This window comes from Dama dama, chromosome 7 (genome assembly GCF_033118175.1).
Source record: "Dama dama isolate Ldn47 chromosome 7, ASM3311817v1, whole genome shotgun sequence".
Lineage (NCBI taxonomy): Eukaryota > Metazoa > Chordata > Mammalia > Artiodactyla > Cervidae > Dama > Dama dama.
Window position 1 is genome coordinate 44,962,317 of NC_083687.1, and position 26,487 is coordinate 44,988,803.

Here is a 26,487-nt window from a genome sequence, read left to right on the forward strand (position 1 = left end):
CAACAGGCTGCCTAACTTCCGATGGAGAGCAGAGAGGCCTAAAGCCAGACACCCCTCTTTCCCTTCGAGGCCAGCTTCTGCGGGGCCCACAGTCCCCAGTCGCTGCTGGGTTCTCCCCTGAAGAATTCTTCCTGGTCAATGCCCTGCGCTGGTGCTGTGATGGTTGCAGGTGCCCTGGTCCTTGCCTAAGCGCTTTTCTCAGCGGGCCTGTCTGTGCTCTGAAGGTGGGGTCTCCCAGTGGATCACCGCACACCTGTGATCACTGCCTATCCAGAGCGTTTCCCCTCCTTCTGGGAGGTAACTATCTCTCCCTCTGACATGAAACATCAGGCGTTTGCTTCCTATGGCTGCTGTAACGAAGAGTGCCAGGGACTTAAAACAACACGGGCTTACTCTCGGAAGTGAGACGTCTGAAATTCAAAGTGCCGGCAGGGCTGTGTTCCTTCTAGAAGCTTCGGGGAGAATCCTTTTTTCCAGCTTCTACATGCTGCCTTGGTCGTATTCCTTGGTAATGACTTTCTCACATCCCTCCGACCTCTTGATTCTGTGACATGTCTCCTACCATGCATTCTGATCTCTTTCCTCCTCCTGATAAGGACCCTGTGATGACATCAGGCCCACCTGGATAATCCAAGCTAGTCTCCCATCTCTAGATCCTTACCTTTGTCCCATCTGTCAAGTCCCTTTTGCCATCCTATAAGGGAATGTTCATAGATGCTGGGGATTCAGATGTTGACTTTCAACCTATCACCACAGGAGACACAGCAGCTTTGGTACTAACTCCTGGGAAAGTCTCGGCGTCCTGTAGGAGACCATGCTCCTGGTCACCCTGCAGACACTCGGCATGGCACTCACTTTGAGAGGCGCATTTGAAAGCAGGTGACCACTCAGCCCGGGGCTGACATCCAGACCTGTGACCTCTCACAGGTGCAGTAGACTGTCTCTGAGCCTCCACTTCCTCATCTGTAAAATGGAGGCCGTCACCTGACTTTGCAGGGAAAAGATAAACATCTTTACCGTGGTCAGAAAACAGTAGGTGCTCGATAAAAGATGCCTATAATCATTTGGAGAATTTCTAGTGAACTGCCTACAATAGGGACTGATACCATTCCTCAGCTTGGTTTGCATGTTGGGGAGTTTCATAGGTATGTCCGTCTGTGGTTGTGAAAAACGTACGAGACATATAAATGCTGTTCCCCAGGCTCCCGAATTCTAAATCCACTTCTGCACATTTGAAGAGGGCAGGCGATGGTGACACCCTAGGATGACCTTCCTGTGTTCCCCTCTGCCCACCTTTAGTCATCCTAGGGTCAGCAGCTGGCACATTTGTCCCAGAGTCAGATTTTTCTGGAATAAATGAACCCCAAGCTCGGCCTGGAATTGTCCCACCCTCCCCCACGCCCCAGATCCCAGGGATAATGCAAGCCAGAGCGGGCCCACCCCAGGGGAGGTCCCCAGCTTCCCCTGTTAATGACTGTGGACTTGCTCAGCTGGGAGTGGCGTTGGCTGGTATTTACACCCAGGAAGTTTCTTTTTGGGGGGAACACAGCCTAGGGAGCTCAGGAAGGCTCCCCCCGTGGTGGTTGCTTCTGGGCTCTTTGTCACTCATTCATGAGTGAAGACTGGCAGCTGGGCACTTTCCACGACTTATCTCTATTTGCTCCTCGGGGTATTACTGTCTGCAATTTACTGATGCGGAAGCTAAACTCCTGGGAGGCTGACGCTCTTATCTGAGTTTGCACAGCCACCAAAGGGCAGGCCTGGCACCTGTCCAACGCCTGAGCCTGTAACTCCACCCTATCTGAATTTCTGGATAACTCCTGAATCTCTTCTATTACAGGGAAGGAAAAACAAGATTCCTCTATCAGAGGCCAGGCCATGATATGTGAGTTTTATCAAGTGATTTATAGGTTCCTTATCGCGTGCCCCAGTGCCTCTTGGCAGAGGGCCATGCCCAAGGCCACGGCTGGATGTGCCAACTGCTGGGTGAGTCCCGGTCGAATCTCTCCTGACCCCTCCTTCTGGAACTTAGGCCCCCACCTCCATCCAAAGGATATTGAAAGAGTTTTTTTTTTTTTTCTTTTTCATACAAAAATTGTAATTTTATCTAGTCATCTTAAAATTTGTGATGCACTCACTGGGTTTAAAACTCAAGGAGAACAAAAGCAAACGCTCTGAGAAGCCACCCTCCCATTTCCTGCCCACAGGCCCCCAGTGTTACTGGTCAGGGTTCCCTTCCAGAGATATTTTACTTAAATACAAGCAAAACACAGTTATCTATGTCTTTCTATACAGATACATTTTATACAGTTTTTTATACAGATACTTTTTATACCAGGCACATTTTTCTGCATCTTGTCCTTTTTATATAACTTTCCATACCCTGTGTGAAGAGCTTTCTCATTTTTATGTGAAATACAAAATTTACATTAAAATTGTGAAAAAGATCATGTTTAATGATAAAGTAAATCTTTTAAAAATAGGTTACATGTTTATCAGTTAGCCAGCTAGCAAAATACCAATATATTATTCCTTTAAGAAACTGGCCAAGGAAATTCACGTACTGTTTTGTAGAGTCCAAATTAATTGAATAAGTAATGATGCCCACAACACGAAAAGGTTGTTTTGAATCAATTTTTTAAAAAAATTTGAAATTCAAGCAGCACAAGTGGGTGCTTATTATTAAAAAGAAATGCTTTGGTAAGTTTTGGTGTCATTAGATTCCAGAGAAACAAGAGAGGGAGGAGATGGTGTTTTGGGGGAGCCCCATTCCCCCCTGGATGGAGAGCTGTGATGCAGCTGTGTTCCGGCAGGGCTGCACAGAACTGGTCCATGGGGGCCTTTCCACAAGGATGCTGAGCCGGGAGTATGGGCACAGAAAGCCCGTGTTGCTTCTTTTCTTGCCTGAAGAGCTGTCTGACTTCTTTGTTCCTGTTGGTGGCTCAGATGGTAAGAATCTACTTGCCATGTGGGAGACCCAGGTTCGATCCCTGGGTCGGGAAGATCTCCTGGAGAAGGAAATGGCACCCCACTCCAGTATTCTGGCCTGGAGAATCCCATGGACAGAGGAGCCTGGCAGACTACATTCCATGGGATCACAAAGAGTCAGACACGACTCAACGACTAACGCACTCACCACTTTACCTACTCACCCCCTCCCCAGCTTGAAATGAGTCAATTATCTGAGAGAACCTGGGGCAAAGTGCACTGACCAATGTCCACGCAAACATTAATGGCTCATAGACATACTGAATTAGAAAAACCTTTTGCTGATGGAGAGGGTGATTGCAACTTCTCTTTATTGTGCGCAGTGCCTGGGTAACAGGATGCTTAATGTTTTAAAAACCATCAAAACAGAACCACACAGCAGCACACGGGATGAGGAGTGGTGACTGGCACATTGAACCTCTGCTAGGACAGTGGGCAGTGAGCTCTAGGCTGGAGGTGAGGATGGAACACAGGATTGAAACTGTTTCGCGTTTTTAACAAGCACTTCTTGCCCCTAGAATCCTTTTCTCTTGCTCAGCTCAGTTGTGAACACCCCATGGAGCCAGTGTTCCCCAGAAGCAGGGCTGAAGCCCCTTCCCTCACTTTGTGGATGAGGAAACTCACAGGGGCTGGGAGCTGGGGTCTGGGAACAGGATCCACATGAAGTCTCCACCCACCCCTGTCCCCCACCTTGTACCCACGGACACTACTCACCCCTGGGGGCAAGGTGTGTGTGGAAGGGGACGCTGCCTGTTAAAGCCATCAGGCAGAGCAGCAGGAGAAGGTGTTTAGTGAGAAGGGCTTTGTGGAGTGGGCACACTGGTGGGGGGTGTGTGATGGCCCTGAAGAGTGGGTTCTGCCAGGTGAATGATGCTTCTGCTGGCTCTGGGTGGCAGGGGACAGCCCCGTGTCCCCCAGGGAGAACGAGGCCCCTCTGCAGTCCATCCGGGGCCACTGCAAGTCAGGTGTCCGGACAGTGGCCCTGGAACTGCTGATTCATGGCTGTGTGTCCAGCACAAACACAGTGCAGGTTTGTTTGTCTGAGCTTAAAAGTGGGCATTGGGGTGAGATGGAGGCTCCCTGGGACATCAACGTAATGACCTTTTAGGGCCTGGAAATAAAAGGAGGACAGAGGTCCATAAACACAAAGCTCTTGTTTGAAAAAATTAAAGGATAATTGCGCAAACTCACTACCCTAAGGTAACTGATAAGAGTAGAGTCTTATAAACTGCTGTTTGATGGAAATGGGGCATGAAAAAAATCTAAAGGAGACGTCAGCTGCACAGATAGAGCAGACATGACTAAGAAGGGAATAGTTCGTGACTTTATTTTTGCATATTATTGTTTATTGTTATATTTGTTATTTATTATCATTCTGCTCTATGAGTGCTTTAATTTCATAGAGACCATTCTTCAGGCTTTAAGCTTTTGAAGAGGCTGAGTGGCTCTTGTTTTAGACACGGTTCTTTCCCTGCCCCTCATGTATATGACTCTACTTAATACAATCTTCTCTCTCTTTGCTCACCCACTCACCCCCAATGGAAATTGACCTGCTTTCAAAAGTCACTCAACTATTCAATGAGCTAATAGGACAGTTCACAAGCTCTACTCAGAACCCCCTTGATGACTGTTCAACCTTAATACACACAAAGGAAAGAAAAATTCTGTTATTTCCTTTTCCAGCCTGGCAGGAATGCGTGATTAGAGACTTCTCTGGGCCCCATCCTGCTATCTTCCTGTCTGTAGTGCCAAGCAGGACTTAGCCACCCTTCCTTGTTGCAGAGTGATCGGTCTTAACAGAAGGTCCCCACCATCATCACTGGCCAGTTTTGTTGTTGTTGTTCAGTCGCTAAGTTGTGTCCAGCTCTTTGTGACCCTGTGGACCGCAGCATGCCAGGCTTCCCTATTCTTCATTATTTCCTGGTGTTTGCACAAACTCGTGTCCATTGAGTTGATGATGCCATCCAACCATCTTCATTCTCTGTCATCCCCTTCTTCTTCTGCCCCCAGTCTTTCCCTGCATCAGGGTCTTTTCCAGTGAGTCAGCTCTTCGCATCAGTGGCCAAAATATTGGAGCTTCAGCCTCAACATCTGTCCTTATAATGAATATTCAGGGTTAATTTCCTTTTGGGTTGACTGGTCTGATCTCCTTGCAGTCCAAGTTTGAAAGACCATTTAAAGATAGTTCTGTGTGCTCCAAGGGGGCATTTTTAGCATCCGCTAACTGTGAATGCTGATGTCATCCACAGTTAGTTAGCACCAGAGTCCTGTGGGAGCGAGTGCCTGGGTGGGTCCTCTCCTGCTGGGCCTCTCTGGAGATGCTGGCGCGGGTCTGAGATGAGAATGTCAGCCTCACTGTGGGCCCACCCCTCCTCTGCTCTCCCCCCACCCCCACCCATGAAACGGCTGCAGCTGTTGCTAGGCAACCAGTTTAATCTGTGCTGTCCTGGTCAGCAGATACAGAAGCAACTCCTGCTAGAGACTTCCAGCTGGGAGACACCCAGGCGCTGGAACATGAATTCTGCTGCTGCCCGTCACCTCTGACCCTTCCCTCTGTGCCGAGAGCCCCTCCTTCCTGGAGATGTGGGTTTGCCTTTGGAGACTGGGGGAAAAAAATGATCTAGATCATTAATGTGCTAATAGATTCAGCTTAATCTCAGAAGTTTAAAGTGATTTATACCTAAAGTTTATATCTTCATGTGTCTTCAAAACCCTTAAGAGGCAGTTGATTGTATTACTCTGCATTAGAGAGTTCAAAAAATTGTATATATTCTCTAAGATCAAGAAGGTGCCATGCATGACTCTGCCCGCCCCAGCTGGTGGGACCAGCTTGAAGTGTCTGTAGCCCCCATTTCACTCATGCTTTGCTGGACCTCTGTGGATCTTTAAGGGCTTCTTCAGGTCAGGTCCAGATTCTTCAGATTCAAACTTTTATGAGGATCAGGTACTAAAAAGTATCTACAGCAAGCCACTTCTATGCCAAGGGGAAACCAAAGTATTGATAAGATGGCTTCTGCCTTTAAAGAACTTCTTTTTTTCTTTTTCAAACTTTAAACTTTTTATTTTGCATTGGGATATAGCCGGTTAATAATGTAGTGGTGGTCTCAGGTGAGCAGCAGAGGGACTCAGCCGTACATGTGCGTGTCTCCATTCTCCCCCAAACCCCCCTCCCATCCAGGCTGCCGCATGATGCTGAGCAGAGTTCCATGTGCTATCCAGTAGGTCGTTATTGGCTTTCCATTTTGAATATAGCAGAGAACTTCTAATCATGGGTTGAGGAGGGACTATACAGAATGCTCTAGAACAAAAGTTCCCCAACATTCTCCATTCATGGTGCCCTTAATGTCTCAGTAATTGTTTCATGGTGCTCCTAGATCTGGCAATTCCATTTAGTAAGTCCAAATAATAAGGCAGATTTGTCCCAGATACTTGAAAAAACAGCACCTGAATTGAAGGAATAAAAATATTTGCACTTCATTCTTAAATGGGCTTCCTGGTGGCTCAGATGGTAAAGCATCTGTCTGCAGTGCTGGAGACCTGGGTTCAATCCCTGGGTCGGGAAGATCCCCTGGAGAAGGAGATGGCAAACCACTCCAGTACTCTTACCTGGAAAATCCCATGCACAGAGGAGCCTGGTAGGCTACAGTCCACGGGGTTGCACAAAGTCGGACACGACTGAGCGACTTGACTTTGCTTACTTAAATGATCAGAATCAGTTACAGTGCGGTACAAGGGCATCAGGTACCACATAGCTTCTCAAAGCACAGAGTCCGCTGGAACACCACACCCTCGTTTCCCATCCTGCCTTGAGTTTTGCCTGGTATTTTTGTTTGTTTGGCTTTTATCATGGCGACTGCTGAAAGCCACGCTTCACAGAGATGGGGTGCCGTCGAAAGGCAGATAGTGTAATTCAGGATTGAAACTGTGAACTTTCTGAGGAGTAGCCCCCGCAGCGTCCAACAGATGTCAAGTACCGTTCTTACGTTTTCCTCAAAAATTAAAAATACACTGCTATTCCCCTGAAAGTTCAGTCTGGGACCCCTGGATACCTTGGGTACCGAGACATTCACGCTGGGAACTTTGGTTCTAAAACACAGAAACTCCCATGGAAACTACAAGACCAGGTAGAGCCTGGGCACCTCCTCCCATTGCCTCCTCAGGAAAGCCCTCAGTAAGTGGTCATGGGTTAAATGAATAATTACATGAAAATCCATGGCGACAACTGGATTCCTTGGAAGTCACATTTTACTGCCTATGAAGTTGGCGTTAGAATTATAATGTACTTTTCTTTTTCCTTTTTTTTTTTTTGGTTTATGAATTTTAAAATATTTTTTATATATTTATTTTAAATTGAAGGAAAAGTTGGTTTACAATATTATGTTGGTTTCTGCCATACATCAACATGAATCAGCCATAGGTATATGTATGTCCCCTCCCTCTTGAAACTCCCTCCCACCTCCCACCCCATCCCACCCCTCTAGGTAGTCATAGAGCCTCAGTGTGAGTTCCCCGAGGCATACAGCCAATTCCCACGGGTTATTTCGTATATGGTAGTGTACATGTTTCTATGCTACTCTCTCCATTTGCCCCACCCTCTCCTCTCTCTCCCACCCCCGCCCCAGGTCCACAAGTATGTTCTCTATGTCTGTGTCTCTTCTGATGCCCTGCAAATACGTTCTTCAGTACCATCTTTCTAAATTCCATGTGTATGTGCTAATACATGATATTTGTTTTTCACTTTCTGACTTACTTCACTCTGTATCCTAGGCTCTAGGTTCATCCACCTCATTAGCATTGACTCAACTGCACTCCTTTTTATGGCTGAGTAATATTGTCTTTTATGTATGTACCACAGCTTCTTTATCCATTCATCTGTCGATGGACATCTAAGTTGCTTCCATGTCCTAGCTATTGTAAATAGTGCTGCAATGAACATTGGGGTACATGTGTCTTTTTCTATTATACAAGGTATATGCCCTGTAAGTAATGAGATTGTTGGGTCATATGGTAGTTTTATTCCTAGGTTTTAAGGAATCTCCATGCTGTCTTGCACAGTGGCTGTATCAATTTACGTTCCCATCAACAGTGCAAGAGGGTTCCCTTTTCTCTGCATCCTCTCCCAGCATTTACTGTTGGTAGACTTTTTGGTGATGGCCATTCTGACTGGTGTGAGGTGATATCCCATGCCATGTACTTTTTCAAGATGAGTCACAGGCACGTGGAGAGAACCAGAACATGTGGGTTTGAGTCCTGGCTCGACCACTTACTGGGGTATGAATTTGGGCATGGACTCCTGAGGGCCTGGCTTTGCAGTTTGCGACATGGTGATGACAGGGAGCCTCCCGGGTGTTGGAGGAATTGACGAGCGGCTGTACTTGGCCAGGTGCTTTCAATCAGAACGTGCAGTTGTTTCTATAATCCTTCTTCCTGGGGTGGACAAGCAGACTTCAGTGTGATCAAGCGTGACAAGCTTTTCTCAGGATGAGGTGGCCGAGGGTTGACTTGGAGGAGGGGAGGGAACGACCCACAGCTGTCTGCTCGATAGGGGCCTTAACGACACCCTGCCCCACTGTGGAACGGAGCGAACCAAGCCTGCGTCTGTCTCTGTTCTCTGTCTGCACCGGGAACATCTTTAGGGCTTCTGCTGTGTCTTTGCATCTGGGCATCCCCCCACAGTCCGGTGCAAGTCTGCTGAGTGGCCAGGGGCTCAGGAGCCCCAGCCCAGGCTTATTCCAGCGCTGCGCCCTGCAGAGCCCTCTCTGGGGGTCAGTGAGAGTCCCTTCCCGGCAGAAGCATCCTCAGGATGTGTGGAGAGCCTTCAGAGCCTTTATCACCCATCTGCCTGTATCCCCGCCTCCTTCAGGGTCTCACAGTGTTACCTGGAAGAGAAAATATTAAGACTTGACTCAGCCCACTCTCTCTTCTGTAAAATGGGGTTGTTTCCACCTGACATCACCAGGCAGCCCACGAACCTTCTAGCTTCTCAGGCTTTCAACTAGCATTGCTCAGGCAGACCCAGACCCAGATGCACCCAGTTTTCTGGAAGTTGCTGCCAACTAGGTTTTTGCTTTTAAAAGAGTCTGCATTGTTTACAAGTTGTTGCCAAAACAAAACAACAAGACCTCCAAAGCTCTAAGACTCACCCTAGCCAGCACCTGGGCCTTTCAGCCACGGTTGGCTAAACCTGCTGAAATCTTCATGGGCTCAGTGCAGGGGGATGTTGACTGGTCCAGAGGTGAAAAATCTAACACTGTCTCTTTAAGAGAAAAGGCTGGGGCAGGGAGGATGTGGCTGGCGTCTGGGTTGCTCCAGGGTGGCCTGGATCTCTGTGCTCAATTAGGGTCGTTGTAAACTTTCCGCTGCCACCCTCACCCTCTCCAAGTCTTGCCCATTTCTAAGGTTCTGAGCTCTGTGGACAAGACCCTCATCCTAGTGATGATGGGAGCACAGATGTGTGCAAACATCAGTGGCAATCAAGGGTGAGGGGTGGTTCTCGGGAAAGAGGGGTTCTGATCCGCAGCCTGGTCACTGGCTGAGCTTCAGTTATTTACAGGAGCAGCTGATAAGGTGCTCAGCTAAATGTCTCACACTGGCTTTGCCTTTCCATTTGCCTGGCCTTGCCTCCCTGGGCCTCACACACAGTAATGCCAGGGGTGGGTGTGCCCAGCGCCAAGTGAATCAGCACCCCAGCCGGTGCCTGTCGGCTCTGCACTTTGTTTTCATTCACGAGAGCGCCCAGCACCCAGCCCCGGGATTCCAGGCAGAGAATAATGCAACAGGTTTGTTTTTTCGGGGGACACTTTTCTACTGCATCTCAGCAGTAACTTCATTCTTGAACTAGGCTTATTTCTGCCTGCAGACTTTCCTAAGTACTATTCATTTCATATTCTCATCAGTCTTATCAAACTGGAAGGGCCAGATAGTTGTTGTTAAGTCACCAAGTTGTGTCCGACTCTTTATGACCCCATGGACTGCAGCACGCCAGGCCTCCCTGTCCCTCACCATCTCCCGGAGTTTGCCCAAGTTCATGTCCATTGAATTGGTGATGCTGTCCAACCATCTCGTCGTCTGTCACCCTCTTCTCCTTCTGCCTTCAATGGGGCCAGATATCAGCCCCATTTCAGGATGGTTTGCACATGGCATCAGGAGCAAAGCCAGACTTAGGACCCATTTTGACTTCAAGTCTTGGCACCTCACCCGCCCCCTTTGCTGCCCTGTACTTAACCTCCCTGCCCACCCCCATCTCTTTTGAATTTTTGTCGCTCTCAGAGCTGACAGGGGCAGCTTTTATTTGGATGCATTATTAAATTCAACTGACATTTATGAGCACTTTCATGTGTCAGGATAGTACCTTCCTGTCGTTTCACCCTCAAGGCAGCGTTGTGAAGAAGGCGTTATTATTTCAATTTCATAATAAGGGAACTGAGCTCTCTCAGTGTCAGATGGCTTGGGTCACACCGTTCCAAATGCCAGAATCTGAACTTCAATCTGCATCCCCCGACCCCCATTCCACTTCCTGCTCCAATAAATCACGTGGGATCTTGGGCTGCTTTATTTATAGACTCTCAGTGCTTCCTCTCTGCTGAAATCAACCTCAGAAGTCCAGAAAGCTTGTAAACCTGTTGTACTAGAGAGGCATGTTAACTGCCAACCTCAGAAACTGCCTGGCTGATTTTATCAGAATGGAATTTTTCGAAAGGACATTAATGCATCACAGAAATGTTCAGGAGCCTGGGGAGACAGCCTTGGAAAACAAGAAGAACAAAGACAGACTTTGGCAGCTGGAATCAGGCCAGATGACACAGAGGGACCCCACCAATGTGGATGGACCTGGTTGCTTGCGATGATGCTGGTCGTGGGCTGCAGGGCATCACTGTCACTGCAGCCCTTGGTAGTTGGGGTTGCTACCCCTCCTGCTGGCCTGGGCTCTCACACTTCAGCTTCTTTGGGTACCAGGGCCAGGTAGTATCCCTGGCTGGCCAAACCCAAGTGTGCCTGTGCTTTTGCTGCAAAGGCTGCTGGGAAACAACCCCCAGCTTGGCTTCCATAATGGGAAGATGCTCTGCTTCCCGCCAAGATGCCCAAGGTGGAAAATTCCCACGTGGGGCAGGCTGATGCGGGTGCATGACGGCCCCTGGATGTCACAAATCTGTACCACTCCACCCTAAACGCACACAAACACCCTAGTTCATTCCAGGTTACTTCTCTGTTTTAATCATCCCCACCCTCCCCATCCTCCCCACCCCTGTCACAGACTTGGTCTAAAACCTGGAAAGTGCTTTGGGAAGTGGTTTGTTAATGACTGTGCCGACCTGCTAGTACTCAGCCTTGCCTTCTGACTGTGGGAGAGGTTTCTTATCAATGTCTGGTCCCATCAGCAGAAACAGGAGCTTTTGAATTAAAGATGGTCCTACAGCTGACATCCCTCTGCTTCTGGCCAAGGGGTGAGATCCATTGTTTCAGAGTGTTGGGCTGCTTTCCTTTCCTTGACAGCTTTATGGCTCTATTTATTGCTTATCTCTGGACGTATTTATTCCTTCAAGGATCGTGTTTCTGTGCTACACAGCAGGGCAGGAGTGTGGCCCCACTCCTTCACACGGTCTATGGTCCTGGGTGATCCCTCTCAGCCTCGGTCCTCTGTTCTGGACAAATGGGGATGAAGATGCCCGTGTGATCCTTCAAGGATCGTGTTCCTGTGCTACACAGCAGGGCAGGAGTGTGGTGGTTTGGCTGCTGCCTCTGTGTTTCTTAGGGCTGAAGTGTGTGGCAAGGCTATTGCTGCCCAATCCCTTCTGCCAAGATGTCAGGTGCCTGCATGCAGAAGGCCGGGGCCCTGGAGGAATTCCTTTGTTCAGTGTGGGAACCCAGTCACCACGTGGCTCAGCCTCTCTCCTCCTGATCATATTCCTTCAGTTGCTCCGCGAGTTCACTGCTGTGACTAAAAAAAAAAAAAAGTAAAACTTGAGAGTTGTGAGTTAAGTTTTATTTGGGACAAAATGAGACTGCAGCCCTGGAGACAGCATCTCAGATAGCTCTGAGAGACTGCTCCAAAGCGGCAGTGGGGGGAAGTCAATGTATAAGGTTTTGGAGAGGGGGGAGTTCAATACCATGAAGCAGTCATTTTACAAAAGGGTTTCTGTTAGTCATGAAGATCTGATGTCACCATGAAGGGATTTAGTGCTTCTCTAGATATGAGGAGATACGAGGATTGAGATCATAACATCCAACTATCTAAAGACCTGTCCCACCAGATTCCCTGGAGCACAGAGTGCCTCACTCCGCCCTGAACTCCCTCGGGGCTTGTTGAAGGTCAACAGCTATAGCAGCATGGGGTTCAGTCTCCGTAGAGGCAGATGGCAAATGCCTTTGTTGTTCAGTCATTGGCAATGCTCTTGGTGAGTGCCAGTTTGTCGTTGACACTGCCCAGGTGTATCTCCCTGTCCAGGGCGACAGTGGCTGTGGTCCTCCCCCGCGGAGCCTCCAGCCCTTCTTGGTCTCCAGCTCGTCCCCTCCAAGCAGTAACTGGCTTCTGCCATCCCCCCGTTGCCTTCCCTGATGGCGTCTCAGCTCTGTGCTTGACTGTGGCTGGACCCAGAGGGCTTGGGCTGCTTTTCTCAACCCACCTGGTGCTCTGAGGTTTAACGCTGCTCCCACTGTCCGGTCAGTAGCAATTCCCTACATGGAAATAGAAGACATAGAGCCTTGGGATCACAGAACTGAATTTGCAGGCCGACCTGCGCCTGTCTATGGTCTTAGGCGATCCCTCTCAGCCTTGGTCCTCTGTTCTGGATGAATAGGGATAAAGATGCCCGCGTGATGCTTGACTGAGCGGACGGGAAGCCTGAGCACCTGGTGGGTTCCTGACAGTTTCAGCTCTCCTTCCCTTCTTTGTGCTCTTTCCGGCCCCCCCAGAGGCTACGGCTGCCACCGTCCTGGCGCTGTTCCTGTTACCGCCATCCACAGGGAGCCCTGAATTGAGGACACAATCCCTGTGGTAATGAGGAGACTAATAATAGATTGTAAAAAGCCTAGAGTAGCTCATCGAGTCCAATTTGATGGAGTAAAAACTACTGCAAGAGCGTAAATGCAAAGGGAGGTCTGGAAGGAATGTTGGCACGTGTCTGAAGCCCTTTGCTTGGAAAATACTTGAGAATCTTTCTCTTTTTGGGTCTTTCTCGGGCTCGCAGGCAAATGAAGGAACTGGGATGGAGTCATTTGAGTATGACCTTCGCCCCAATCTGGGTGGACCTAATCTCATCACAGGAGTCCTTTAAGGACAGAGTTCCCTCTAGCTGGTGGCCGAAGGGGAAGCCAGAGAGATTCCAAGCGTGGGAAGAATTTCCTTCCACGTGATACTGTTACTGGCCTGAAGATGGTGCCTCTAGAGGCTGCAAGGAAAGCAGCAGCGACCTCAGGCATGCAGCCCCAAGGAACTGAATTTGGCAGACGATCTGATGAGCTGGGAAGCCTGTTCTTTCCAGGAGCAGGCTTGTGAAACCCTAAGCAGAGACCCAGCTGCGCCCGCCTGGGCTTCTGATCTAGAAAACTGTAAGACAGTAAATGGGTGCTGCATTGAGCTGCCACATGTGTGGTCGTTTTTAGGGCAGCAGTAGAAAGCTAATGCAGCCAAGCTGTAGGGATTGGTGGGGACTGTGGTCTATGGACATGCACAACCACTGTTCAGCTCCAAGTGCTTGTTGGTATGCAGGAGGCTCTGGGGGAAGAAATCCAGTGTTTCTGGATCTTTCTATCTTTAAAATAGTGTGAAGTATACTGTTTTTTTTTAAAGTTAAAAAACATCTGCTGGGTGAATATAGCTATGATCCCTTCACTGAAGCATAACCCCTCTTGGATGGAAAGCATTTGCTACTTTTTTTTTCTTTGAGAAATTGCCTAGTTTAAAGTCTTGTCTTCCATTCATATTACATGTTCAGTGAGGACAGTGTTTCTCTGAAGAGTGTTGACTTGCTGTCGACAATTAGGGACTGAGGTTTTGTCAGGGACTCGGCGAAGGTGGCTTTGGGGGCTAACAGGAGTGTCCCACCCTTTTGGGTGTGTGAGGAGAACTCCCACTATAATTAAGAAGAGGAAGTACAGATTTCTTTATTTCTCTGCAGCTATCCGGATCACCATTCTAAGCCCCATCTTTAGGGAGGGAGGTAGGAAATAGAATGATAGTGAATCTGGTCATCTCACCCAACCTGATCACTTATATTTTCTTTTTAAGTACCGTGGTCTCTTTATGTGAGTCTGGTGGCCCAGTAGCTCAGCACTCTGCCCTTTGCCCGCCGCTAACCACAGAATGTGACTGCTTCTATGGCGAAAGTGAGGCTTAGGTAACTGGCTGTGTTCCCTGGATCCAGATGGCGCTGTTGGCTCCCGGCTTGTCCACCTGTGTGATAGTGGTGGTGGTACACGCCACTCCCAGGATAACAACCACTGGCGTGTAGTACGTGTCATTTGGCCCTTTGGGACCAACAGGGCAGGACCCGTGGTCCTGGCCGTTTCCCTTTGTCTTCAAGTCCTGACCATTGCAGTCACTGCATCCAGCCCCAGACCTCTGTCCCCCCAGGGACCCTCTTACCACCTCCCTGCCCCCCTCACTTGGGTGTCTACATGTGCCACCTCTAGGCAGGGAGGTTGGGAAGCTTGCCTCTAGCCTCGAAGGTCTCTGGCTCCCACCTACCTCCCTGCTGTTTCTAAACCTCTCCTCTTGGTCCCCTTGGGCTAGAAGTGGTGAGCTTTTCTTTTCTCTCCTGGGGATGTCCAGGCTGGGAGGAGCTAGAAGGAGCTGGCTAGAAACTTCCCAAGATTATTTCCTCAGCCTGTATTAGCCACAGTGTTGGTATACATGTTTGTGCTCAGTCGGACTCCTTGATCGTGTCTGACTCTTTGTGACCCCATGGACTGTAGCCCACCAGGCTCCTCTGTTCATGGGATTTTCCAGGCAAGAATACTGGAGCGGGTTGCCATTTCCTTCTCCAAGGGATCTTCCCAACCTAGGGATTGAATCCCCATCTCTGGAGTCTCCTGCATTTGCAGGCGGATTCTTTACCACTGCACCACCTGGGAAGAGATGTGTGCAACTGACCAATGAAAGTGAAGGTCGGTCAGTCATGTGCGACTCTTTGTGACCCCATGGACTATACAGTCCATGGAATTCTCCAGGCCAGAATACTGGAACGGCTAGCTGTTCCCTTCTCCAGGGGATCTTCCCAACCCAGGGATCAAACCCAGGTCTCCCACACTGCAGGTGGATTCTTTACCATCTGAGCCAGCAGGGAAGCCCAAGAATACTGGAGCGGGTAGCCTAGTCCCTTCTCCAGTATGTCTTTCCAACCCAGGAATCAAACAGGGGTCTTCTGCATTGCAGGCAGATTCGTTACCAGCTGAGCTACCGGGGACCAGTAAGGAAACCCCAAATTAGAAGTGTGTCAGAAGCGCTGTCCCAGTTGTGGGTGTTATAGAAGCTATAATTAGAATATATCATTGTATGTGAAACCATCTGAGAAAATCTAACCCCTGACAGGGGTTTCTGTGCAAGAGGAAGACTGACGACAAGCCAGAATAGTGGGGAAAGTCCATAAGAGGTTGGTGGAATGTGGGCTGGTCTGCCGGGGCAGGTTATATACAGAACAGCCCTTGAACGTCTAATTCAGTTCAGTATCAAGTTCCATCCATATTCACCCACGCTGACCTCCTTTCCTTAGCTTCCCCCGACTCTTCCAGAGCCCACTGACAGTATCCTTGACAAAAGGAGCTGAAGGCGCATCACCCTGACCCATTTCCATCTCAGGTTTGAAATTAGAAGTTGCTGTGGGAGGCTTTGCATCGTCACCCAGCTGGGCAGTGGGCACCCCCACCAGTGTTTCCCAGTTTCTGGTGCTCGCCGTGGCCAGTTGCACCACTTCCTGGGAGCCCCCCTGTGGTGCCCTGGGCATTGCCCCTCTGTGCATGGGCACGTGGGGCCAGCCAGAATGGGAGCACGTGTCTGGGATCAGATCCCAGCTGCCCTGGCCATTGAGTTACAGCGCGGCGGGCAAGTAGCTTCCCCTTACAGAGGCTCGGCCTCCGCGTCCGTGAGACGGGGACAGTGTTCGTTTCTGCCTCGTGGGGTTGCGTCCATGAAAAAAAAAAGGAAGGGTGTGTAAAATATGCAGCCTCTTCTGGCACAGAGCCAGTGTTCTGTGAATGGTGGTGGTTGCTATTTTAAATTATGTCAGGAGTATTGAGAACACATCAGATTAGGGCTGTGAGTCGGGAAGTTGTTTGTCAGGAACTGTCATAGGGATTGAAGATGAAGGATTTAACCTCTCCAAGGGGGTTCTGCTCCCAGTTTATACAGAGGAAGGCCCAGAGGGCAGAGTGGGGTTTAGATAGGTCATTTCTGCTGATGCGCATTCTCAGCGGAAAGAAAACGTGTGTGTGTGTGTGTGTGTGTGTGTGTGTGTGTGTATGTTGGGAAAGGAGATATGGCCGTGGGATGGGAATAAGGAAGGAAGCGACTGAGCTGGACTAAGTGGACGGTCACAGTCAGAGGGTGAACTTGACCAAATGCCCTGTGTCTGGGTACAAGGTAGGATTTCAAGCAGCCCTGTTTGTTCAGACACCTAGTTCTGTTGAAACCAGAGATTTATCTTGGTCTTTAAAAACTTTTTTCTTCACTCTAAATGTTAGCTCTGCTTGATTTTCTGAGTAAGAGGGTCAGTGGCATCTTAAAAGAGTTTCCTTTGAATAAGAGACTCTTTTAAGATGCCACTGACCCTCTTAGAAAATTTAATGTCAGGATACACACAATTTTTTGTAAGTAGTCCAATTTTTGTGGTTTCTCAGACCCAGGTTAAACATCTTGTTTTATTTATTTATTTATTTATTTATTTTTTATTTATTTTTTTAACAGTGCAAATCTTGTTTAATTCAAATTGCATCTCAAAACAAAGAATTAAAAAAAAAAAAAACACACCCTTATTTTAGACCATTTTCTAAACGAGACCCAAAGCTGCTGGACAGACAGGCGAACTCTTACACATGCTTCAGAACCCTGCCCAGATGTCACCTCTCCAGCAGAGCTTTGCGACATACACAAGTCAGTTGGGCAGCCAGCCCCTCCTTCTGCTTTCATTGTTCATCCCTCTATTAGACCCTATAATCTGTTAGATCCCATAATCACTCATTTCCTGGTTGGTTTCTTCTACTGAACTGTGAGCTCCTTTTCATCTTTCTTACTGTTTTTTTTTTTTTTGGTGCCTAGCACAGAAATATTGAAGGAATGGAATATAAAGGGAGAGAATGAGTTCCCCACTGGAAATGCAGGGAAAGCCCTTTCTTATCTTGTGTGAAGGGAGAGAGAACCAGGAAGCTGTATCCGATGGGACTTCTCGTGGGGGCTCTGCGAGCCTGTAGGACCGGCATCCACTCTGGCTTTCAGAAGATGAGGGACTGTCAACAGAAGTGGAATCACCAGGAAGAACTGGTGGGAAAGGAGCACTGGCCTCCAAGATCAGATCAGATAAGGGAGTGTGTGGTTGGATGTGTGCTGGGAGAGAGGGATGTTTTGAAGTTCCAGGCTGATTGTGCTAAAGAAGGGCTCTCAGTGGCCCGGTGGCAGCCATTCTCTGGGCATCCAGGGATAACCTACCTGATCCAGGGCAGGAGAGCACCGCCGCTCTGTGGACAGAAGAAAGCCTGTGTCTTTCCCCAGAAGTGTCAGTGGGGAGCCCCTTACCCCACTCTGGGGGTGGGGCGCCCTGGGATGGAGTATCAGCTCGCATAAAAGCTGTAGTCTCTGGAAAGAGAGACAGGTGGGTTCTCAGCCATAGTGTGGAGACGCTGGGCTTGGAGGGCGTGAGGACGCAGCTGCCTGAACTCTATCTCCTTTAGGGTCCTTTGATTGGAGACTCCTTCCCTGCGGCACTGATCCTCCCAGGGCGCGGATGTTTTAGGATCAGTTACACAGCACACCAGGGGGCTTCCCAGGTGGCGCTCGTGGTAAGGAATCCACCTCTGGATTCCATGCAATGCAGGAAGCTCAGGAGACTCGGGTTCGGTCCCTGATTCTGGAAGATCCCTTGGAGGAGGCCACGCACGGCAACCCACTCCTGTATTCTTGCCTGGAGAATCCCATGGGCAGGGGAGACTGGCCAGTTACAGTCCATAGGGTTGCAAAGAGTCAGTGTGACAGAAGCAACTTAGCATGCACGCACACAGCATGCACTGGGCAGAAAAACTCTCCGTCTCCCCACGAAGGACTTCAGGATGGCGGTAAAACTCCCGCAATGATTTCATGTAAAAGCTCCTAACAAAGAGCAGGCGTACTGCCTTGCACATGGTACCTTCACCTTCCAGAAATTTACCATCATCTCATTTTCTCCCCAGCTTTAGCTCCTTGACTTGGGTGAGAAGGCATTAATCCCTCCACCTTAAGCACTGGGAGCTCTCGCTTTATTTGTTGACAAGGGGTCCTTGAACTTGATAAAGTAAGTTGGTTCCAATCCGAAGACTTCCAAAAGACCCAACTTAAGTTCTTTGTCCTCATGCAAAGGGGCAGATGGTCTTTGTGGACGTGGCTTAGGAAGACTTCCCCAGAACATCCAGGCCGGTCTCCACGTGTTTTCTGCCACCCACTAGAGTTGCATTGTACCCCCTGACAAATACAGGGAGGTTCTGAGACAGCCGCTTTTGGTGTAGTCACAGGGCCCCATGTAGAGTGGGCTGAGCATGGGGCCCTGGTGTTTTTGGAGGGAGCAGCGGGGTGACCACTGACTGCCACAGTCGTGAGTGTCGAGAAAGCTCCCGCTGTTCCTCTGCATCCCTGTGAGCACCCCTGTTGTTGCTCAGTTGTGTCCAATTTTTATCTGTGACCTCATGGACTGCAGCATGCCAGGCTTCTCTGTCCTTCACCATCTCCTGGAGCTCGCTCAAACTCATGTCCATCGAGTCAGTGATGCCATCCAACCATCTCATCCTCTGTCGCCCCCTTCTCCTCCTGCCCTCAGTCTTTCCCAGAGTCTTTTCCACTGAGTCAGCTCTTTGCATCAGATGGCCAAAGTATTGGAGCTTCAACTTCAGCATCAGTCCTTCCGATGAGTATTCAGGGTTGAAACTCTTCAGCTGCTGGGGAAATGTCTGGGGTTTGGCCAAGTGCACAGTGAGTTTCCTTGGGCACTCGGGATTCCCCCCGGTCCATTTCACACTGCCTGTTTATTCGGAGTGGAATCAGGTCCATGTGTTTCAAGTCCCTTTGTTTGATTCTCTGCTGAATAATTTTTCTTTTTTTTATGTTTGTTTTTGTTGTGGTAAAGGTCAATATAAAACATATTATTTTAACCATATTTAAACTGTGCAGTTCAGTGACGCTAAGTACATTCACATTATTGTGCAACTCTCACCATTATTATCTCTCAAATTTTCCACTTTCTTAAACCAAAACTGTCTCCAGTAAACAAAGTCTTCATTCCCTCTCCCCACCGCTGGGCCTCTGTCTGCTGCATCATTTTTTCTAAGATTGTTTGAGGCCCTAAAGTTCTGGATGTTTTGCCTTAGAAGGACACATCTTGCCACGAGACAATAGGAACCCCAAACCTAAAGGGAGTGTGTGGGGCGGCGGGGGGGGGTGGTGGTGCTCTGAGAGACGTGTGGATGCAGGGCTGTGGGGCCAGCCCTGCCATCCTTCTGGTAAATCTGTGTACCCAGGGGTGACAGGGCGCAGGCTGTCCTCTTGAGGTTTACAGAGCGGAGACCCGGCGGGTGATTTTCCCTGTTAGGAATCAGCCGTGGCTGCCTTGGGGGTGGGCAGCCAAAAGGGCAGGCAGCCCATCTGCCTCTCCCTGACCTCCTCAGTTCCTGTCTCCCTGGGAGAATCTACCTACTGTCACAGCAAAGGAAGGTCAGAGCCTCGGGCTTAGGGAGGTGCCTCTACTTATTGTTTCCTTTCTAACACAAAATGGGGAAGGCTTTTTTCTCAAGAGCCCATTCTAGCACTTTCTCTGGGAGTGGCGAGAAAGGCGAGGTGCTAAGACATGAAAATCAAGAAGACCCCAGAGACCTGTAGTTATTTCTGGAGAACCAGACCCAAAGCCCAGGCTGACAAGGGTGATTTGGAAGGCAGGGACCTGTCTGCTTTCTTTGGGAAAAATCCCTACACACACTCAGCGGCATCTGACACACCAGACTGTGGGCTGTGGAGATGATACAAGCTCCCTTCACATGGCACATGATTCTGGGGGTGAGGGGGATGCTCTGTGCCACATGGATGTGCATGCGCGCACGCGCGCACACACACACACACACACACACACACACACACACACACACACACACACACACACACACACACACACACACACACACACACACACACACACACAGTATCTGATGACTGCAAGTCCACGGTGAGAATGCCATTCCTTCAGCCTATGTCCTCGATTCTTGTTAAACTGCTAAGGACGTTGGAATTTCAGGTTCTGGGCATTTTGGAAGGGCAGACTTTGATGGGGAAGAAAAGAAGGCCAAGAAAACCTAAGGACCTTGAGGGAGGGGTCTCAGAGTGGACTTTTTAGAAGCCCCACCAAGAAGTAGGGTTGAGGAAAGATTGTGTAAAAGAGAGAAAATAAACTGTGCTTTATAGATATGTGAGGGGTCTGCTAGCTCTGAGTTAGGGGTTCCCTTGAAGTTGGAAGCATTATCTTATTTTTTTTTTTAACAATACATTAATCTAGAAAAGAGAGGATATATGTATACATATAGCTGATGCACTTTGTACAACAGAAACTCACATAGCACTGTAAAGCGACTGTAGTCCGATAGAAAGAACCCAGTACGTTATAAGGGCTTCCACAGGGCTTCCCGGGTAGCTTAGCTGGTAAAGAATCCGCCTGGAACGCAGGTTCGATCCCTGGGTCAGGAAGATCCCCTGGAGAAGGGACTAGGCTGTCCCCTCCAGTATTCTTGGGCTTCCCTGGTGGCTCAGATGGTAAAGAATCCACCTGCAATGCAGGAGATCTGGGTTCAATCCCTGGGTGGGAAAGATCCCCTGGAGGAGAACATGGCAGCCCACTCCAGTATTCTTGCCTGGAGAATTCCATGGACAGAAGAGCCTGGTGGGCTACAGTCCATGGGGTTCGCAAAGAGTCAGACCTGACTGGGCGACTAAGCACAGCACAGGAGTTATCTTATAATTTAGGATGGAGATACCTATCCATGGATGGGGGCCATCCATGAGCTAGGGATATGGGTACAGTTTTGTGAATTGATCTTATGGGGAGAGTACATAGCCATCACGAGAATCATGAAGTCTTGGGAAAATGGACGGGAAGAGTGGCAGTGGAACCTGAGCCTCAGCAGCATCACAAGTTCAGGGTCGGTGGGGCTTCCCCCAGCTCCCTGGGTATACGGAGGCAGGTCCGAGAGCTCTGGGACTTTGGCTTTGAAGGGCCCTTCTGCCATCACATGAAGTCTTTATGACTCCTTTGGTCCTAAAAAAAACCCAATGTTTCTCTGACTATAAAGATAGAAACTTAGAAAATGGTAATGAAAATAAAAATCAGTCTTGATTGTATTAATTAATTAACCACTGTAAACATTCTGAGGTATTCTCTTTTTTGTCCTTTTAAGAGAGAGTTGAGATCATAGTATGTCTATGAATAGAGCCCTTTCACTTAACATGACCTCATAATCATCTTGCTTGTCACTGAAAAGTCTTTATGAGCATCACTTTCAATGGTTGCACAATCTTCCATTATGCGGCTCTATTACAGCCTACTTATACATCCTTCTATCGTTGGGCACTTGCACTGTTGTTAGCTTTTCACTTTAATAAATAATGCAGTGAGAGGCATCTTTGGGCAAGAAGCTGTGATTGTATTTTAGAGGATTTCTTTATGACAGATTCCTAGAAGTCTCTTTTGATTTTTGAAGATACAGTATTGTGTGTTAAGACATTGCCAAAACCCATCTGTAAACTGCGGACATTGAAAAGGACGGTGGGCAGAGACATGGGGCCAGGCAGCAATGCTCACTGGTTTCTGGCACTCACACACATGCCGCTAAGATGCTGTGGGCATCATGGAGACCTAAGAAATTAGAAGGCCCAACCTTGATCCTTGAGGAACCTACTGTCTCTTGTAGGACCACAGCATGCTTAAATAGCCCAAAGGAAGAGATGCCTGTATCTCAGGATCTTGGGAGACCCATGCATGCATTTTTCTGGAAAGGGAGTCAATAGCTTTCATCAGTATCTTTTCATCTACAAAGCTTCAAAGAATTACCCATGAGTTGATTGCTTCAGGTATGTGGAGGGGAGTGGATTATTTTTCTCAATTTATTTTTTCTTTTACTATTTTATCTTATAGTTCTTAGAGTAGAAAAATCCGGTAAATTTCTTTTTTCATGTGTCATTAATATGACCCGTAGCTGAGAAGATGGCCATCAGGGATCCTGGTTTTGCAGACCATGAGGTAGGGTGTAGGAGTGGCCACAGCCTGTACCCAACAGGTGTGAGGCAGATTTTGGCAACATTTTGTCACCTGTACCTGCGGTGGCCTACTAATCTGTTTACATAGAAATCTACTCCCACCAGCAGGAGTCCAATGCTGATAGGGTCATATTATCAGAACACGATGTCACACAAGTGCACAGGACTTTTGGTAACACAACCCAGTGTTTCTTTATCCCTCTGCTGGAGCCTCAGTCTTCACCTGGTTGCTCAGAGTTCAAGAAGCTTCTTACTGCTCATTCACAGTCATCAGGAAAGCCAGCGCAACTCTGCCAATGTAGAGGAGGTCAGGAGATGGGGTTAGTGTGTGGGCTCCAGGCCTTTCAGTAGGGCCAGAATTTGATGTACACTTGGAAAGTGACAGCCACCAATTGTATTTGTTTTCTCCAATCTGTGCTGGGCACTTCCATTGCTCTGCTTGCTCTTCCAATGGGAAAATGAGAGCCCCACGTGCCTATAGCCTTGCCCAGGCATCTCCACCAGACAGACACTCACAGTCGTAGGTCTTCCACAGGACCCTCTTAGCTCAGAAGGGGGGCAGTGTTCATGGATTTTGTCAAGTCAGGTTCCCGTAGTCAAGACAACCGTGATGGGTGTGGGTCCCATCGCGCCATCTCCCTTGTGGCCTGTCCCTCATCTGTGGCTGGAGTGCTCCATAGGGGGGGTCTATGTGCAGAACATGACTGCACAGCAGAGACCTCATAGGAGGCAAGGTGCCTTGGCTCAGAAGCTCCCCAATCTGGCTTGCTAATAAATCTGTATAATTTTTTAAATTATTACTTTATTTTTTTGATTCCCAGATGACTGTTTCTCCAGGTTCAGCTGAGTTTTTCTTTCCTGACCCTTGACTTTATCTTGGAGTAAACCCTCTTCTCCCTGTCACTCTCCTAGCCGTTGATCCTTTGTTTTCTCTTGACCCAGAACAGCTTAGTTTCCTAAAGGGCGTCCATCTCCCTGGAACTTACGTACCCAGTATAATCATGGTGCATGCACGCTAAGTCACTATAAGCATAAGTCTTGTTTGGTCTCAACTCCATCGCCAGAGGCGCCAACCCCCCCAGTCCACCCCCAGCCAGACAAGATGAGGGCTGAGTCACTGCCCGTGTCTCAGATATAAGGAATATCTGCTCTTCTCATAAGGAACTGGAAAATATTAAACAAACACATCTGTGACTGCTGCCAGCCCTAACCCATAATGCAAAATAAAAAAGAAAATACACAAAACATAATCCTTTGTTGGTGGTTGTAGGGGAGACAGGTAAAAGCCTAGACTTCTGAAGTATGCGATTAAGAAATTCTTCCTCATACTTAGTCAGACTCACATTGGTCATGATTTTAGCTTTATTCCAGTTCTGTCCAGATAAAAATACTATTCTCTTTGCTACACATATTTTTAATAAAAATTATATTTTACAAATAAAGATATGTAAAACATTTCATATGTAAGATAACTTTTGACAAAATATATTTTATATGTAAAACCCGTATTGTTTACTTTAATAGAACATTTTATATTTAAATATTTTAATTTTACAAATAAAACTATATATGAAATGTTACAGGTTAATATAAATAAAATATTAAGTGAAACACCTGATATTGGCATTTAAAAATATTTGTAAAATATAGGCTAGTTAAATGTATGAAAATAAATCTTAATATTTAAATCACCATGATAGTTGCATACTAAAGTAATTCGACTTGAATGTTTAAATACTGAAATATATAGAACATGTTATTTTTGCACAAAAGGTGTAATAAGATGTTTTAAAATTGTAATAAGAGTAGCTAGTCATACAGTGAGGTCAACCCCAGTGCTCTCTGACAAGCTAGAGGGGTGGGGTGGGGTAGGAGCGGGGAGGGGGGTTCAAGAGGGAGGGGACATATGTATACCTATGGCTGATTCATGTTGATGTTTGGCAGAAAGCAACACAACTGTTGTAAAGCAACTATCCTCCAATTAAAAATAATAAAAATTTAAAAAGATAAAATTTAAAAAAAAGATAATAGTAGTTCAGCTGGTAAAGAATCTGCCTGCAATGCAGGAGACCCCAGTTGGATTCCTGGGTGGGGAAGATCCCCTGGAGAAGGGAGAGGCTACCCACTCCAGTATTCTTGGGCTTCCCTGGTGGCCCAGATGGTAAAGAATCCGCCTGCAATGCGGGAGACCTGGGCTCGATCCCTGGGTCAGGAAGATTCCCCTGGTGGAGGGCATGGCAACCCACTTCAGTATATTTGCCTGGAGAATTCCATGGACAGAGGAGCCTGGCGGGCTACAGTCCATGGGGTAGCAAAGAGTCAGACTGAGCGATTAAGTGCACACACACACAACAGAAACTGCCAAAAAAAAAAAGAGTAGTTGCATTCGCTTCCTGGTTCATAAACGGGAACCTGGGGGCCACAGCGCCCCGGTCTGCCTCTCGGCGCCAGCGCCCTGATGTGCTATTTGTCCTCCACCCGCAGGCATCGGCAAGAACGTCATCTGCGACCGCGCGGCCACGCCGCTGGACGCCTTCCGCATGATGTCGGCCGCCCACTACTACCCGAAGCTCATGAGCGTCATGGGCAACGTGCTGCGCTTCCTGCCGGCCTTCGTGCGCATGAAGCAGCTCATCGAGGAGGGCTACGTGGGCGAGCTGCTGGTGTGCGAGGTGCAGGTGCATGGCGGCAGCCTGCTGGGCAAGAAGTACAACTGGAGCTGCGACGACCTGATGGGCGGCGGCGGGCTGCACTCGGTGGGCACCTACATCATCGACCTGCTGACCTTCCTCACCGGCCAGAAGGCCGTCAAGGTCCACGGGCTGCTCAAGACCTTCGTGAAGCAGACCGACCACATCAAGGGCATCCGCCAGATCACCAGCGACGACTTCTGCACCTTCCAGATGGTGCTGGAGGGCGGCGTGTGCTGCACTGTCACCCTCAACTTCAACGTGCCCGGCGAGTTCAAGCAGGACGTGACCGTGGTGGGCTCGGCCGGGCGCCTCCTGGCCGTGGGCACGGACCTGTACGGCCAGCGCAACAGCGCCCCGGAGCAGGAGCTGCTGGTGCAGGACGCCACGCCGGTCAGCAACTCCCTGCTGCCCGAGAAGGCCTTCAGCGACATCCCGTCGCCCTACCTGCGTGGCACCATCAAGATGATGCAGGCCGTGCGCCAGGCCTTCCAGGACCAGGACGATCGGCGCACGTGGGACGGCCGGCCGCTCACCATGGCCGCCACCTTCGACGACTGCCTGTACGCGCTGTGCGTGGTGGACACCATCAAGCGGTCCAGCCAGACGGGCGAGTGGCACAACGTCGCGGTGATGACCGAGGAGCCCGAGCTGAGCCCCGCCTACCTGATCAGCGAGGCCATGCGGCGCAGCAGGGTGTCCCTCTACTGCTAGCCCGGACTGGGGGGACCGGGACGGGGCCCACCCGGACTGGGGACCCGGCGTGACCCAGGCCTCCAGCCAGAGGGTGGGGGTGGGGGGAAGGGAGAGGTGGTCTCGAGGAGTCTGGGGGCCGGGACGTGGACAGGGGCAGTGTGTGGGAATGGGGGCCGGGAGGCCGAGCCCCTACCCGGATGAGGGGCCCCAATCGAGACTGTGTTGGGGGGCTGCCTCCCGCTGCGCTTCAACTGTGAGCAGCCGGGAGGGCTGGCTGGCCTCTGCACCCCATTCGTCGCGGGCGGACTCCCACCCGCCCACCCCCACCCCCCTCCACCTCCCTCCACCTCCCCCACGTCGTCTTGGCCGCCTTTGCAAGCCAAAGGCCCCTGCGCAATCAGGGCCCCTGAATCCAACAGGCGAGCTCAGCGGGCAGGAGAAGGCGCATGGTTAGCTGGCCACGCCAGCCCCTTGGTCTGGGGAGAGGCGGGTATCGGTGGCTCAAGAGAGAGTTCAGATTCCAGGAAGCCAGGTACAGGGTCTGTGGGGAATAAAGTACTTGGTAGCAAAGTACGCAGCTTTCTTGAAGGCTGGGCCACGGAAGCTGGAGGGAGGAGGTGTCTTCCTAATTGACTTATTGCC

At 49.2% G+C, this 26,487-nt stretch overlaps 1 protein-coding gene across 1 annotated transcript in view; it reads left to right on the forward strand.

Moving 5' to 3' along the window:
* GFOD1 (Gfo/Idh/MocA-like oxidoreductase domain containing 1) overlaps positions 1-26,146 on the forward strand; it is a 100,915-nt gene extending 74,769 nt beyond the window's left edge. Inside the window, exon 2 of the mRNA XM_061147612.1 lies at positions 24,944-26,146. Coding sequence (XP_061003595.1) covers positions 24,944-25,863 — 920 coding nt within the window. The 3' untranslated portion in view covers positions 25,864-26,146. The remainder of the gene's footprint in view (positions 1-24,943) is intronic.
* Positions 26,147-26,487: the final 341 nt, after the last annotated feature.